The sequence below is a fragment of the Scyliorhinus torazame genome, chromosome 14 (genome assembly GCF_047496885.1).
Source record: "Scyliorhinus torazame isolate Kashiwa2021f chromosome 14, sScyTor2.1, whole genome shotgun sequence".
Lineage (NCBI taxonomy): Eukaryota > Metazoa > Chordata > Chondrichthyes > Carcharhiniformes > Scyliorhinidae > Scyliorhinus > Scyliorhinus torazame.
The window spans coordinates 12,695,961-12,711,619 of record NC_092720.1 but is presented as its reverse complement, the minus strand read 5'-3'; the positions used below and the strand labels follow the sequence as shown (position 1 = coordinate 12,711,619).

The window sequence follows — 15,659 nt, the reverse complement described above, 5'->3', positions numbered from 1 at the left end:
TGTTGGAGATGCTCCCTTTTGGCATGCAATGGTCCAACAGATGAATTCTTTCACAACCTTAGAACATCCCAAAGCTTTTTGGGAATTGGAGTTAGTGTTATAATGTAGGAAACACGGCAGTCATTTGCAAGCTCCACCAACATCATTAAAACACCTGATCAATAATTAATTGGGTTAAAGCCCAACAGGTTTGTTTCAAACACTAGCTTTCGGAGCACTGCTCCTTCCTCAGGTGAATGTTCAGGTGAATTCAGAGCAGTGCTCCGAAACAAACCTGTCGGACTTTAACCTGGTGTAAGACTTCTTACTGTGCTCACCCCAGTCCAACGCCGGCATCTCCACATAATAATTAATTGAGGGATAAATATTGGCCAAACCACCAGAGGAGGATTTATCCACTCTTCTTCAACATGATTCTCTGGGATCCGAGAGGTTTCAATCTTTTCTGAAATAAAGGGGGAGGTGGTGGCGTATTGGTGACATCACTGGACGAGTAATCCAGAGACCCAGGGTAATGCTCTGGGACCCGAGTTCTAATCCCACCACTGCAGACGGTGAAATTTTAATTCAATTAAATATCTGGAATTAAAAATCTAATGATGATTGTCAATTGTCATAACAAAACCATCTGGTTCATTAATTCCTTCCCGAAAGGGAACATAATTAATGCTCTTACCCGTTGAGAGCTGTTTGAGGAGCATGTTGAGATTTTGGAAGGTGCATGGTCTGCACATGGGGCAGACCAGGTGTACGATGCACAGACACAATGAGGCCATTACTGTGGCTACATGGATCAATTGGTGTATTACTAATGTTGCAGGAAAGGCAATGGGCTGGAACGCAGGGCAGGGGTTCCCCCTTGCTTTGCTGTTGCAGATCCATCTGGCGGCAGTGAAGGAGTGGAGGTACAATAGTCATGTATTTACTCGGCCATCTGAGGGCAGTTCAGAGTCAACCATGCTACTGGTGTGATGCATTACTGTGGACCCGGAGTCACGTGGAGTCCAGACCAGATGGGACGGCAGGCCTCGTACCCTGAAGAGTATCAGTGAACCTGATAGGTTTTTACAAAACTTGCTGCCATCGTCATCATTACTGAGCTTGGATTTCAGAAATTGAATTTAAATTTCACCAACTACTATAGTGGGACATGAACCAGGGCGCCCAAAGGAATTAGTCTAGGCTCCTGGATTGCTTGTCCAATAACATTCGCGCCATTTCACACTATCTCTTCATGTCAGGAAATAGAGTACAGGTTCTGAATCCAAGCACAGCCCTTTTGTACAGTGGCAGCTTGTCTCACATCTTAATACTAGGGTTGTCATCAATGACTTGTCCCCCGGGCTCCAGCCATTTATCGGTCAACACATCCATCCTCGTGACATCCTACCCCAATTGGAAAGCAAAGGGGCAGATTACCCAATTGTCCCAACCCACATTCCATTTTCAATATTTTTATATCTGATAATGAGAAATCTTCAAAGAAAGTTACAAAAAAAATCAAGGGGGTGGATTCTCCATTGCCCGACGCCAATACTGTAATCGGCGATTGGGCGGAGACTCCCTTCCAACACCCAAACTGGGTGTGGTGCCGGTTTGATGCCCCCTCTGAAATGGCATCATCACGTCGAGCTCCGCATGCCATTGGAACGGCAATGGCGCATCATCAGGAGGCCCATCGCCGATGCTCCACCCGCGATGGCCCGTGTTTCCGACCGCGCGGTTGACGTGTGGTCTCGGCGGCCGGGCGCCTGGCGTGGCGGCTGTGGACTGTGTCCAGCTCTGCCACAGTCGCCCGGCAGCCGTGCTGCTGGCCGGGGCGGCTTGTGTGAGGGCTGGGGGGACTGGTGGGGGGTGACCAAGCAGGCAGTATATGGCAGGTCGGGTCCGCGCACGGCCGGCACCATGTCGTGCGCCGCGACCGCTGCAGGTCATCGCCATGCGCGGCCACGGTCCTGGCCATTCTTTGGCTGTTTTTGGCGCGGGAGCCGGGAGTTTAACCCGGCACGGCTGCTAGCACCTCACCGGTCGCAGGATCGGTGAGGGTCCGGCGCCGATTTTGGTGTCGTAAAACGCCACAGTTCCCACGCCGGTGTCGGCACATAGCCGCTAAATCGGAGCATCCCGCCCAAGACCTTTTCAATGTCCCGATGATTTTTCTCCAGGGTTGCACACGTCAGTGTTCTGGAGATTGGTGTTCAATTTCTGGAGACCCCGGGCCTATCCTGGAGACCCCGGCCTATCCTGGAGACTCTGAGCCGATCCTGGAGACCCCGGCCTATCCTGGAGACTCTGAGCCGATCCTGGAGACCCCGGGCCGGTCCTGGAGACCCTGAGCCGGCCCTGGAGACCTGGGGTGATCCTGGAGACCCTGGGGGTGGTCCTGGAGACCCGGGGAGTGGTCCTGGAGACCCCGGGCTAGTCCTGGAGACCTGGGGTGATCCTGGAGACCCTGGGGGTGGTCCTGGAGACCCGGGGAGTGGTCCTGGAGACCCCGGGCTAGTCCTGGAGACCTGGGGTGATCCTGGAGACCCTGGGGGTGGTCCTGGAGACCCTGGGGTGGTCCTGGAGACCTGGGGTGATCCTGGAGACCCTGGGGGTGGTCCTGGAGACCCCGGGCCTATCCTGGAGACCCCGGGCCGGTCCTGGAGACCTGGGGCGATCCTGGAGACCCTGAGCCGGTCCTGGAGACCTGGGGTGATCCTGGAGACCAGGGGTGGTCCTGGAGACCCTGGGCCAGTCCTGGACACCTGGGGTGATCCTGGAGACCCTGAGGGCGGTCCTGCTGGGTTGGCGACTCTCCTTCATACAGCGACATGCATCATGTTATTTTCGTTTTTTAAAAATAAATTTAGAGTACCCAAATCATTTTTTCCAATTAAGGGGCAATTTAGCGTGGCCAATCCACCCACCCTGCACAGCTTTGGGTTGTGGGGGCGAAACCCACGCAGACACGGGGAGAATGTGCAAACTCCACACGGACAGTGACCCAGAGCCGGGATCGAACCTGGGACCTCGGCACCGTGAGACTGCAGTGCTAACCACTGCGCCCCCGTGCTGCCCGACATGCATCATGTTATGAGTGATAGAATCTGGTTCCATTCCCAGTTGCCTCAACTATTCCCAGTTGGCAGCAGTTGGGTGTTTCCCTCCCAATTGCTCCAGTCCATTTGTCATGTGGCAGTGTGAGCATTTCTGATTTGAAAGTGGGAGGAGGGGGGCGGGGGGGGATGTGTCAGCTGCGGGGCGTCACAATTTGCTGGTCAGATGTTGCCCCCAGGGTAACTGGACCGTGTTCTTGTGTCATGAAGCGGGGTCTGTGAAGCAATGGCCCGTGTCAGTGGTCTGTGTGTGGGGAGGATGCTGCTATGTCCACCCCACCCGCTCAGTGCGGGACGGCAGTGAGCAGCTGCAGCTCCAGCTTCACCTTCACCACAGCCTCTCTGCTGCCTTGCTGACTGTGGCGTTCTTCCAAAGGCGGAGGGGAGGGTGGTCCCCTTCTCTCCAACGCGTGGAGCGGATGCATTTCCTCACCAGGGTGCCCCGGGAGGAGCCCGAAGCAGACTGGGAGGGAGGCTACTTCTGCCAACATGTGGCTGTCTTTGTCCTCTTCTATTTCAGCTGCATGCTGATCGTCCTGGCCTCCTACTCCTCCTTCTTACAGGTAAGACTGGGGCTTGAGGACAGAGGGATGAAGAACGCGTCTCTCCCCGCGCACAGAAAAGCTGGGAATCATTGGCAGGGACTGCAAACCTCCCAGGAACCGAGCGTTCACCCCCTGCACATTGCTGCGACCCAGGGGTTTGAGAGAAAGAGCAGCAGTCACTGAAAAGAAAAACTCTTCTTGTGAAAAACATTCTGTCAAATGCCTTTTTGTTAATGATGTGAAACATTGCGGATGGGTGTTTAGGGGAAAACTCTGATTTGCCCCAGGCAGTGAGTTGAGAGGACAAGTGATGAAACCTCCCAGAATAATATTAATCTTTATTAGTGTCACAAGTAGGGTCACATTAACACCACAATGAAGTCACTGTGGAAATCCCCTAGTCGCCACACTCCGGCACCTGTTCGGGTACACAGAGGGAGAATTCAGAATATCCAAATTACCGAACAAGCATGTCTTTCGGGACTTGTGGGAGGAATACATTTTCTGTATCCTGTAAAGAAAATTGTACAATAAGAAACAATGCTGTAAATATCTACAAATTGTAACGAATTGTACAAAGCCAATTGATACTTAATCAATGAGTCCAATCTTTATAAATTTAAACGGTTGGATTTTCTTCTGTTTCCACTCGATCTCCTTGGTTGAAGTAGTGTTGAAGTTTTAATGTCCTTGCGAACATTGTCAGGTGGTTTGTTGACTTTCAAGTTCTGTTTACTGAGCGATTCAAGTAGATTCGACGTGGGAAAGACTGGTGTCTGAAGTTGCACTTTCAGTAGGTCTCGCCGATTACGTCGAAAAAGCACACCCTCTGCAGACTTGACAATGTAGGATCGCGGTGCTGCTTGCCGGAGTACTGTGGCTGGAACAGACCATCCTCCTTCGGGATTTCTCAGTCTGACGGTGACATCCTTCATTAGTGGTTTTAGCTGAATCGCGTGCTGATCATAACATGGCCTTTGTTTGTTACGTTGCTGTTTGATCATGTTGAGTACATACGATTGGTCAGGATCTCTGAGTTGAGTCGTAGGTAACGTTACATAGAACATAGAACAATACAGCGCAGTACAGGCCCTTCGGCCCACGATGTTGCACCGAAACAAAAGCCATCTAACCTACACTATACCATTATCATCCATATGTTAATCCAATAAACTTTTAAATGCCCTCAATGTTGGCGAGTTCACTACTGTAGCAGGTAGGGCATTCCACGGCCTCACTACTCTTTGCGTAAAGAACCTACCCCTGACCTCTGTCCTATATCTATTACCCCTCAGTTTAAGGCTATGTCCCCTCGTGCTAGCCATTTCCATCCGCGGGAGAAGGCTCTCACTGTCCACCCTATCCAACCCTCTGATCATTTTGTATGCCTCTATTAAGTCTCCTCTTAACCTTCTTCTCTCTAACGAAAACAACCTCAAGTCCATCAGCCTTTCCTCATAAGATTTTCCCCCCATACCAGGCAACATCCTGGTAAATCTCCTCTGCACCCGTTCCAAAGCCTCCACGTCCTTCCTATAATGCGGTGACCAGAACTGTACGCAATACTCCAAATGCGGCCGTACCAGAGTTCTGTACAGCTGCAACATGACCTCCTGACTCCGGAACTCAATCCCTCTACCAATAAAGGCCAACACTCCATAGGCCTTCTTCACCACCCTATCAACCTGGGTGGCAACTTTCAGGGATCTATGTACATGGACACCTAGATCCCTCTGCTCATCCACACTTTCAAGAACTTTTCCATGAGCCAAATATTCCACATTCCTGTTATTCCTTTCAAAGTGAATCACCTCACACTTCTCTACATTAAACTCCATTTGCCACCTCTCAGCCCAGCACTGCAGCTTATCTTTATATCCCTCTGTAACCTGCTACTTCCTTCCACACTATCGACAACACCACCGACTTTAGTATCGTCTGCAAATTTACTCACCCACCCTTCTGCGCCTTCCTCTAGGTCATTGATAAAAATGACAACAGCAACGGCCCCAGAACAGATCCTTGTGGTACTCCACTTGTGACAGAACTCCATTCTGAACATTTCCCATCAACCACCACCCTCTGTCTTCTTTCAGCTAGCCAATTTCTGATCCACATCTCTAAATCACCCTCAATCCCCAGCCTCCGTATTTTCTGCAATAGCCTACCGTGGGGAACCTTATCAAACGCTTTGCTGAAATCCATATACACCACATCAACTGCTCTACCCTCGTCTACCTGTTCAGTCACCTTCTCAAAGAACTCGATAAGGTTTGTGAGGCATGACCTACCCTTCACAAAGCCATGCTGACTATCCCTGATCATATTATTCCTATCTAGATGATTATAAATCTTGTCTCTTATAATCCCCTCCAAGACTTTACCCACTACAGATGTGAGGCTCACCGGTCTATAGTTGCCGGGGTTGTCTCTGCTCCCCTTTTTGAACAAAGGGACCACATTTGCTATCCTCCAGTCCTCTGGCACTATTCCTGTATCCAATGATGACATAAAAATCAAAGCCAATGGTCCAGCAATCTCTTCCCTGGCCTCCCAGAGAATCCTAGGATAAATCCCATCAGGTCCCGGGGACTTATCTATTTTCAGCCTGTCCAGAATTGCCAACACCTCTTCCCTACGTACCTCAATGCCATCTAATCTATTTACCTGGAGCTCAGCATTCTCCTCCACAACATTATCTTTTTCCTGAGTGAATACTGACGAAAAATATTCATTTAGTATCTCGCCTATCTCTTCAGACTCTACACACAACTTCCCATCCCTGTCCTTGACTGGTCCTACTCTTTCCCTAGTCATTCGCTTATTCCTGACATACCTATAGAAAGCTTTTGGGTTTTCCTTGATCCTTCCTGCCAAATACTTCTCATGTCCCCTCCTTGCTCGTCTTAGCTCACTCTTTAGATCCTTCCTCGCTACCTTGTAACTATCCATCGCCCCAACTGAAACTTCACACCTCATCTTCACATAGGCCTCCTTCTTCCTCTTAACAAGAGATTCCACTTCTTTGGTAAACCACGGTTCCCTCGCTCGGCACCTTCCTCCCTGCCTGACCGGTACATACTTATCAAGAACACGCAGTAGCTGATCCTTGAACAAGCTCCACTTATCCAGTGTGTCCAACACTTGCAGCCTACTTCTCCACCTTATCCCCCCCCAGTCACGTCTAATGGCATCATAATTTCCCTTCCCCCAGCTATAACTCTTGCCCTGCGGTGTATACTTATCCCTTTTCATCCTTAACGTAAACGTCACCGAATTGTGGTCACTGTCCCCAAAGTGCTCACCTACCTCCAAATCCAACACCTGGCCTGGCTCATTACCCAAAACCAAATCCAATGTGGCCTCGCCTCTTGTTGGCCTGTCAACAAACTGTGTCAGGAAACCCTCCTGCACACACTGTACATAAAACGACCCATCTAATGTACTCGAACTATATCTTTTCCAGTCAATATTTGGAAAGTTAAAGTCTCCCATAATAACTACCCTGTTACTTTCGCTCTTATCCAGGATCATCCTCGCCATCCTTTCCTCTACATCCCTAGAACTATTTGGAGGCCTATAGAAGACTCCCAACAGTGTGACCTCTCCTTTCATGTTTCTAACCTCAGCCCATACTACCTCGGAAGATGAGTCCCCATCTAGCATCCTCTCCGCCACCGTAATACTGCTCTTGACTAGCAGCGCCACACCTCCCCCTCTTTTGCCTCCTTCTCTGAGCTTACTAAAACACCTAAACCCCGGAACCTGCAACATCCATTCCTGTCCCTGCTCTATCCATGTCTCCGAAATGGCCACAACATCGAAGTCCCAGGTACCAACCCATGCTGCCAGTTCCCCTACCTTATTTCGTATACTCCTGGCATTGAAGTAGACACGCTTCAAACCACCTACCTGAACACTGGCCCCCTCCTGCGACGTCAAATCTGAGCTCCTGACCTCTATACTCTCATTCTCCCTTACCCTAAAACTACAATCCAGGTTCCCATGCCCCTGCTGCATTAGTTTAAACCCCCCCCAAAGAGCACTAACAAATCTCCCCCCCAGGATATTTGTGCCCCGCAGGTTCAGATGTAGACCATCCTGTCTGTAGAGGTCCCACCTTCCCCAGAAAGAGCCCCAGTTATCCAGAAATCTGAATCCCTCCCGCCTGCACCATCCCTGTAGCCACGTGTTTAATTGCTCTCTCTCCCTATTCCTCATCTCACTATCACGTGGCACGGGCAACAACCCAGAGATAACAACTCTGTTTGTTCTAGTTCTGAGCTTCCATCCTAGCTCCCTGAAAGCCTGCCTGACATCCTTATCCCCTTTCCTACCTATGTCGTTAGTGCCAATGTGGACCACGACTTGGGGCTGCTCCCCCTCCCCCTTAAGGACCCGGAAAACACGATCCGAGACATCACGTACCCTTGCACCTGGGAGGCAACATACCAAACGTGAGTCTCTCACGCTCCCACAAAATCTCCTATCTGTGCCCCTGACTATAGAGTCCCCAATTACTAATGCTCTGCTCCTCTCCCCCCTTCCCTTCTGAGCAACAGGGACAGACTCTGTGCCAGAGGCCCGTACCCCATGGCTTACCCCTGGTAAGTCCCCCCCCCCCCACAAGTATCCAAAGCGGTATACTTGTTTCTCAGGGGAACGACCGCATGGGATCCCTGCACTGACTGTTTTTTCCCAGTCCCTCTTACAGTTACCCATCTATCTCCAATCTTTGGTGTAACTAATTCCCTGAAGCTGCTATCTATGACCCCCTCTGCCTCCCGAATGATCCGAAGTTCTTCCAACTCCAGCTCCAGTTCCCTAACTCGGTCTTGGAGGAGCTGGAGATGGCAGCACTTCCTGCAGGTAAAATCAGCAGGGACACTAACGGCATCCCTCACCTCAAACATCCTGCAGGAGGAACATTGCACTCCCTTCCCTGCCATTCCTCTAACTTTCTACCAAGATCTGGCTAACAACTAAATTAAATTTTTTATATAAAAAAAAATAAAAATAAAAAATATTATTAATAACAATAATAAAATATTGTACTTACCTCACACCAATGGGTCTTATTATTAGGTTAGAGGAGGAGGGCGGGTGGGAGACACTACACGTGTAGTGTCTCGGGTTTCCTCTCCACCAGAATTTATTGGTGAGGGTCTACATCCCTAGAACTATTTGGTGAGAACGTTGTTCTCACGTTTTGGTTAAAAAGCATCTGCGCCGTGATAGCCCTGAGCTTAAGGGTGACGCTCGCTTAGAAAGCAAATCCAAGTGAATATCGGATTGCTTCTGAATTGCTTGATAATGTGCACACCTTTCTCAACTTTCCCATTAGACTGGGAAGTGCGGACTCAAGGTCACATGACATAAGTTGTACTGATTGGAAAATTCTGTCCACTCCCAGCTCGTGAAGCAAGGACCATTGTCGGACAGAATCGTGGGCGGGATTCTCCCCTACCCGGCGGGGTGGGGGTTCCGGCGTGATGGAGTGGCGGGAACCACTCTGGCGCGGTCTGCCCCAAAGGTGCGGAAGTCTCTGCACCTTTAGAGGCCAAGCCCTCACCTTGAGGAGCTAGACCCGCGCTGGAGTGGTTTCCGCTCCGCCGGCTGGCGGGAAAGGCCTTTGGCGCCACGCCAGCCGGGGCCGAAAGGTCTTTGCCGGGCGACGCATACGCGGGAGCGTCAGCGGCTGCTGACGTCATGTGCAGGGGAGGGGGTCTCTTCCGCCTCTGCCATAACGAAGACCATGGCGAAGGCGGAAGAAAAAGAGTGCCCCCACGACACAGGCCCGCCCGCGGATCGGTTGTTCCCGATCGCGGACCAGGCCACGGTGGGGACACGCCCCCGGGGCCAGATCGCCATGCGCCCCCCCCCACCCCCCCCCAGGACCCGAGAGCCTGCCCGCGTCGCCTTGCCCCGCCGTTCAAAAGGTGGTTTAATCCACGCTGGCGGGACTTTGGCCCATCGCGGGCCGGAGAATCGGTGGGGGGGGGGGGCCCGCCGACCGGCGCGGCGCGATTCCCGCCCCTGCCGAATCTCTGGTGGCGGAGACTTCGGGACACGGCGGGGGCAGGATTCACACCAGCCCCGCCGATTCTCTGACCCGCCGTGTGGTCGTAGAATCCCACCCCGGGTGTGGAATCCCATTCTCGAAAATGTCTGCTTACAAGCCTTTATTACCGATGAGGACGTAAGATCCGGAGGTTTCATCACTTCAGGAAAATTTGAGTCGTAGTCTATGATGAGAACATAGTCACGAACTGTAGCATGAAATAAATCGATGCCTACGTTTGTCCACGGTGACATTGTTAACTCATGTTGCTGGAGTGTCTCTTTACAATGTGCCGGTTGGTGTTTCTGACATGTGTTGCATGTCATGATCATGTCGGTTATCTTTTTGTTAATACCCGGCCAGTAAACTGCCTGCCATATGCTCTCCTCTTGCATTTCTCGATTCCGAGATGTCCCTCATGAATTTTTAAAAATATATTTTTATTCTCCTTTTTCACATTTTCTACCAAATTTACACCCACCAACAATAAGCAATAATCAGGAACGAATATAATGTCAATCCCCAAATCAACAACAATGATCCCCCCATCCTCCCACCAAACCCCAAACAACTGCCCCTGCCCGCATGTTAACATAAACAAATAACAAAAAGGAATCAGGAATCACCCATAGTCACCATTAAGACACACAGTCCCCCTCCCCGCAACCCTCCCAACACCCCCCCCCCCCCCCCCCCCGCCCTAATGTTCGATGTAATTCAATTCTCGAAAGTGCATAATGAATAACGCCAATGAATTGTGGAACCCCTCCATCCTTCCCCTCAGTTCACATTTAACCTTCTCAAAAGTCAAGAATTCCAATAGGTCCCCCCGCCACACCAGGACACAGGGTGGAGAGGTTGATCTCCATCCTAACAGGATCCGCCTTCGGGCGATCAACGAGGCGAAGGCTCAGCTCCCGTTTCCAACCCCAGCTGCTCCAACACCCCGAACATGGCCTCCCGAGGGCCCGGGTCCAGTTTCACGTGCACCACTTTAGAGATTACCCTAAAAACCTCCTTCCAGTAACCCTCCAGCTTTGGACAGGACCAAAACATATGAACGTGGTTTGCGGGGCCTCCCCCCGCAACGTTCACACACATCTTCTCCCCCCCTCAAAGAGCCGGCTCATCCTCGCCATTGTGAGGTGCGCTCTATACACCACCTTCAGCTGTATCAGCCCCAACCTCGCGCACGAGGTGGAGGCGTTCACCCTCCGGAGCACCTCACACCGGAACCCCTCCATACCCTCTCCCAGCTCTTCCTCCCACTTTGCCTTGATCCCATCCAGCAGCACCTTCTCCTCCTCCAAAATAGCTCCGTAAACCGCTGACACTACCCCCTTCACCAGTCTCCCTGTCGTCAGCACCTCCTCCAGCAATGTGGAGGCCGGCTCCTCCGGGAAGTTCTGTATCTCCTTTCTGTCAAAATCTCGAACCTGCATGTACCTAAACATTTCCCCCTGCTCCAGCCCAAACTTCGCTTCCAGCTCCTTCAATCCTGCAAACCGACCCCAAGAAACAAATCTTTTATTGTCCTAATTCCTTTCTCCTCCCATCTCCGAAAATTTCCATCCCACTTCCCTGGCTCAAATCTATGGTTCCCCCGAATCGGCATTTCCCTTGACCCTGCCCCCAACCCGTGTTGGCGAAGCTGCCTCCAAATTCTCAATGAAGCTATTACTACCGGACTCCCTGAGTATCTCCCCGGGGCTATCGGGAGCGGCGCTGTTGCTAGTGCCTTCAATCCCGACCCCCTACCCAAACTCTCCTCCATTCTGACCCACTGGGAATCGACCCCTCTGACCCAGCTCCGTACCTTCTCCACATTTGCCGCCCAATAATAATACATCAGGTTCGGCAGACCCAACCCCCCTGCCTGCCTTCCCCTCTGTAGTAGCACCTTTCTAACTCTGGCCACCTTCCCCCCCATATGAACAAAGTAATCCTTCCCTCAATCTCTCTGAAAATGCCTTTGGCAGGAAAATCAGCAGGCATTGGACAATAAACAGAAATCGCGGCAACACATTCATTTTAACCGCCTGTACCCGACCCGCCAGTGACAGAGGGAGACCATCCCACCTTGCCAGATCAGCTTTCACCCTCCCCACCAAACTAAAAATGGTGTACCTACGAAGCCCCCCCCCCCCCCCCCCTGCTCCCAGGCAACCTGCACCCCCAGGTATCTAAAGTGAGCCCCTGCCCTACGGAATGGCAGCCCCCCCACCCCTACCCCCACCCCCGGCCGAGACATCACAAAATATTCACTCTTGCCTCGATTTAATTTGTACCCCGAGAAGGACCCAAACACTCGAAGCAGCTCCAGTATTCCCCCTATTGACACACTCGGTTCCGACACGTATAATAACAAGTCATTGGCATACAAGGACACCCTATGCTCTATCCCCCACCGCACTATCCCTTTCCATTTCCCGTACCAGCCTCCCCGAACAGGCGCCGGAATGTGGCGACTAGGGGCTTTTCACAGTAACTTCATTTGAAGCCTACTTGTGACAATAAGCAATTTTCATTTCATTTCATTTCATATCCTCAAACTTCTTTTTTTTTTAATTTTAGAGTACCCAATTCATTTTTTCCAATTAAGGGGCAATTTAGCGCGGCCAATCCACCTAGCCTGCACATCTTTAGGTTGTGGGGCCGAAACCCACGCAAACACTGGGAGAATGTGCAAACGCCACACGGACAGTGACCCGGGGCCGGGATCGAACCTGGGACCTCGGCGCCATGAGGCAGCAGTGCTAACCACTGCTCCACCGTACCGCCACCCTCGAACTTCTTAATGTGATGGGCAACAGCTCAATCGCAAGTGCAAACAGCAGGGGGGACATAGGACATCCCTGCCTAGTCCCACGGTGGAGAGAAAAGTATCTCGAGCTGATGTTGTTTGTGCGGACACTGGCCCTCGGCTCCTTATATAGTAGCTTTACACAGTCCACTAAGTTTGGTCCAATCTCAATCCGCTCCAGAACAAGTGCCCCCAATCTACCTGGTCAAATACCTTCTCAGCGTCCAATGCCACAACCACCTCTGTTTCCTTCCCCTCTGCCGGTGCCATAACCACGTTCAATACCCTCCTAACGTTTGAAAAGAGCTGCCTCCCTCTCACAAACCCCGTCTGATCTTCACCTATCACCTTCAGGAGGCACTCCTCCAGCCTACCTGCCAGTACCTTCGCCAATATCTGCGTCCACTTTTAAAAGTGATATGGACCCACACTACATCGGATCGTTATCTTTCTTAAGTAACGGGGAAATCGATGCCTGCCCCAAAGTTTGTGGTAACACCCCCTTCCCTATCGCCTCCTCACACATCCCCACCATCAGCAGTACCAGCTTATTTTTGAATTTTTTATAATATTCCACCGGAAACCCATCCGGCCCCGCCACTTCCCCGACTGCATCCTCCCAATCGCATCCTTTGTCTCCTGCTCCATTATCGCTCCTTCTAATGTAGCCCTGTCCCCCTCCCCTAAACTCGGGCACTCCAACCCATCTAGAAATTCCTGCGTCTCCCAGCTCTGACCTGTACAACCTCTCATAGAATTCCTTAAAGACCTTGTTAATCTGATCTGGAGCCACCACCAACTTCCCTGCCCTGTCCCGCAACTGGACAATTTCGCTTGCCGCAGCCTCCGTCCGGAGCTGACCCGCCAACATTCGCCTTCTCTCCATGCTCGAAAACTGTCCCCCTTGCTCGTCTCAGTTGGCGTACCGCCTTCCTGGTAGATAGTCGTCAAAGCTCACCTGGAGTTTCTTCCTCTTGTCCAACTTCACTGGGTCCCCAGCTTCTGCATAACTCCTATCTACCTCCAACATCTCATCTATTACCCTCTGCCGCTCTAACCACTCCTCTTTGTCCACCCCTCACCACCGCCTTTAAAGCCTCCCAGAAACCTTTGACACCTCACCCGTGCAGTTGAAACCTACATATTCCTCGATTACTTTTTCAATTTTGTCACAGGACCCTCGGTCCCCCAACAGTCCCACATCTAATTTCCACCCTGGTCTCTGTACCACCCCCTTTTCCAGTCCCATATCCGCCCAATGCGGAGCATGATCTGACACTGCAATTGTCGAGTACTCCGAACCTTTAACCCCAGCCAGCAGCGCATTCCCCACCACAAGAAAGTCGATCCGCGAGTACACCTTATGGACCGTTGAGAAAAACGAGTACTCCTGCTCCCTCGCGTGCAGAAACCTCCAAGGGTCCACCCCTCCTATTTCCACCATTAGCCAAGCCAGCGCCTTCGCACCCCCTGACGGGACCAGCAAGCGTGACCGTGACGTGTCCAATGTTGGCTCCGGAACAAGTTCCAGTCTCCCCCACTATCAGTTCGTGTGTGTCCAAGTTGGGAATAGCCCCAAACACTTTCTTCGCGAATCCCACATCGTCCCAATATGGACCGTATACACTTACCAGCGCCACTAGCCTCCCCTCCAGTGGCCCTGTCACAATCACATACCTACCCCCTGATCTGCAACCACCTTCTCCATCTGGATCCGTACCCTTTTCTGACCATTACCCCTCCCCCTCGAGCTCTTCCGTCAAATCCAGAGTGAAACACCTGACTAACCCAGCCCTTTTCAAGTCTCACCTGGTCCTTCACCCTCAGGTGAGTCTCCTGCAGCATTGCTACATCGGCCTTCAAACTTTTAAGATGCGCCAGTGACTATCCACGTGACTATCCTAACTGGGGGTCTCTCACCCCCGCCCCCCCCCCCCCCCCCCCTTTGTATCCATCACCACCGGGTCCTGCCCCATGAACCTGACCCGCCCCTTTCCATTATTAACATCAAACCCCCTCCCCCCCCTCCCAGAACCCCCCTGCACTTCCCCTCGAGAAAATCTCCCCCAGTAGCGATCCTCTCCCCCCATTGCTCACATCATAGGCCCATCGAAACCTGCTAGCCAGGCCCCAATGTCCGCACCCCTCCTCTCACCTCACCACCGTTCAGTAGCCGACTTTAGTTAGCTGGCGCGGGTAGTCGCCCTCTCCCCCAAAAAAGCAAACTGTCCCCTCCCACCCAGTCCCAGAAGAAAAAGAAAGACAATCGAACTGATACAATTCAATGAAATAACATATAACTGTCGCAACAAAGAATGCCAATCAAAGCAAACAAAAACTTAAATGCTATAACAATGTGAAGTCAAGTAAGTTACAGCACAGGTCAGTGAAAAGAAAGTTATAGCATTTATACATTTTCCAACTCCCCAATCACAGTCCACGATCTCTCTTCCAGCTCCACTCCTCACTTCTGTCCCAAGTCTTCTGCCTTCATGAACGCCTCAGCCGCCTCCACCGTTTCAAAATAAAAATCTTTGTCGTTGTCCGTCACCCTCCGCTTTGCCGGGTATACCATACCAAATCGCAGTCCCTTGTTGTACAGTGCCGCTTTCACTCGGCTGAACACCGCTCGTCTCTTTGCCAACTCCACCATCAAGTCCTGGTAAATCCGAACTCCAGCACCAGCCCACTGCACCTCCCGCTTGTACTTCGCCCAGCTTAACACCTTCTCCTGTACGTGGTATTTATGGAAGCAGATAATTACTGCTCTCGGCGGCTCATTGACTTTGTGTTCCGGCCTTAATGACCGACGAGCTCGGTCCAGTTCATACCGGGAGGGGCTCTCACCCTCCCCCACATAGTTGGGGACCCACTGGGCATAATATGAAAAGAACCCGAGGCACCTCTTCAGGGCCTTGGGGCAGTGGGGGAGGGGGAGTTGCAGGAGGGGGCACATACGTCAGGGCCGGGTCCTAGAACTCCGTTTTCCATGACGTAGCCGAGGATGGCTAGTCTGGTTGTGCGGAAAACGCATTTCTCCTTGTTGTAAGTGAGGTTTAGGGTTTGGGGAAATCTGTGAAGGTTGGCGTCGTGGTCATGGCCGCAGAGGGTGACATTGTCCAAGTACGGAAATGTGGCCCGCAGCCCGT

General features: G+C 51.7%; 1 protein-coding gene across 1 annotated transcript in view; it reads left to right on the top strand.

The window, feature by feature from the left end:
- Window positions 1-3,290: 3,290 nt before the first annotated feature.
- Window positions 3,291-15,659, top strand: part of LOC140389250 (uncharacterized) — a 34,083-nt gene continuing 21,714 nt past the window's right edge. Inside the window, exon 1 of the mRNA XM_072473429.1 lies at window positions 3,291-3,664. Within this exon, the coding sequence (XP_072329530.1) occupies window positions 3,521-3,664 (144 nt within the window). The 5' untranslated portion in view covers window positions 3,291-3,520. The remainder of the gene's footprint in view (window positions 3,665-15,659) is intronic.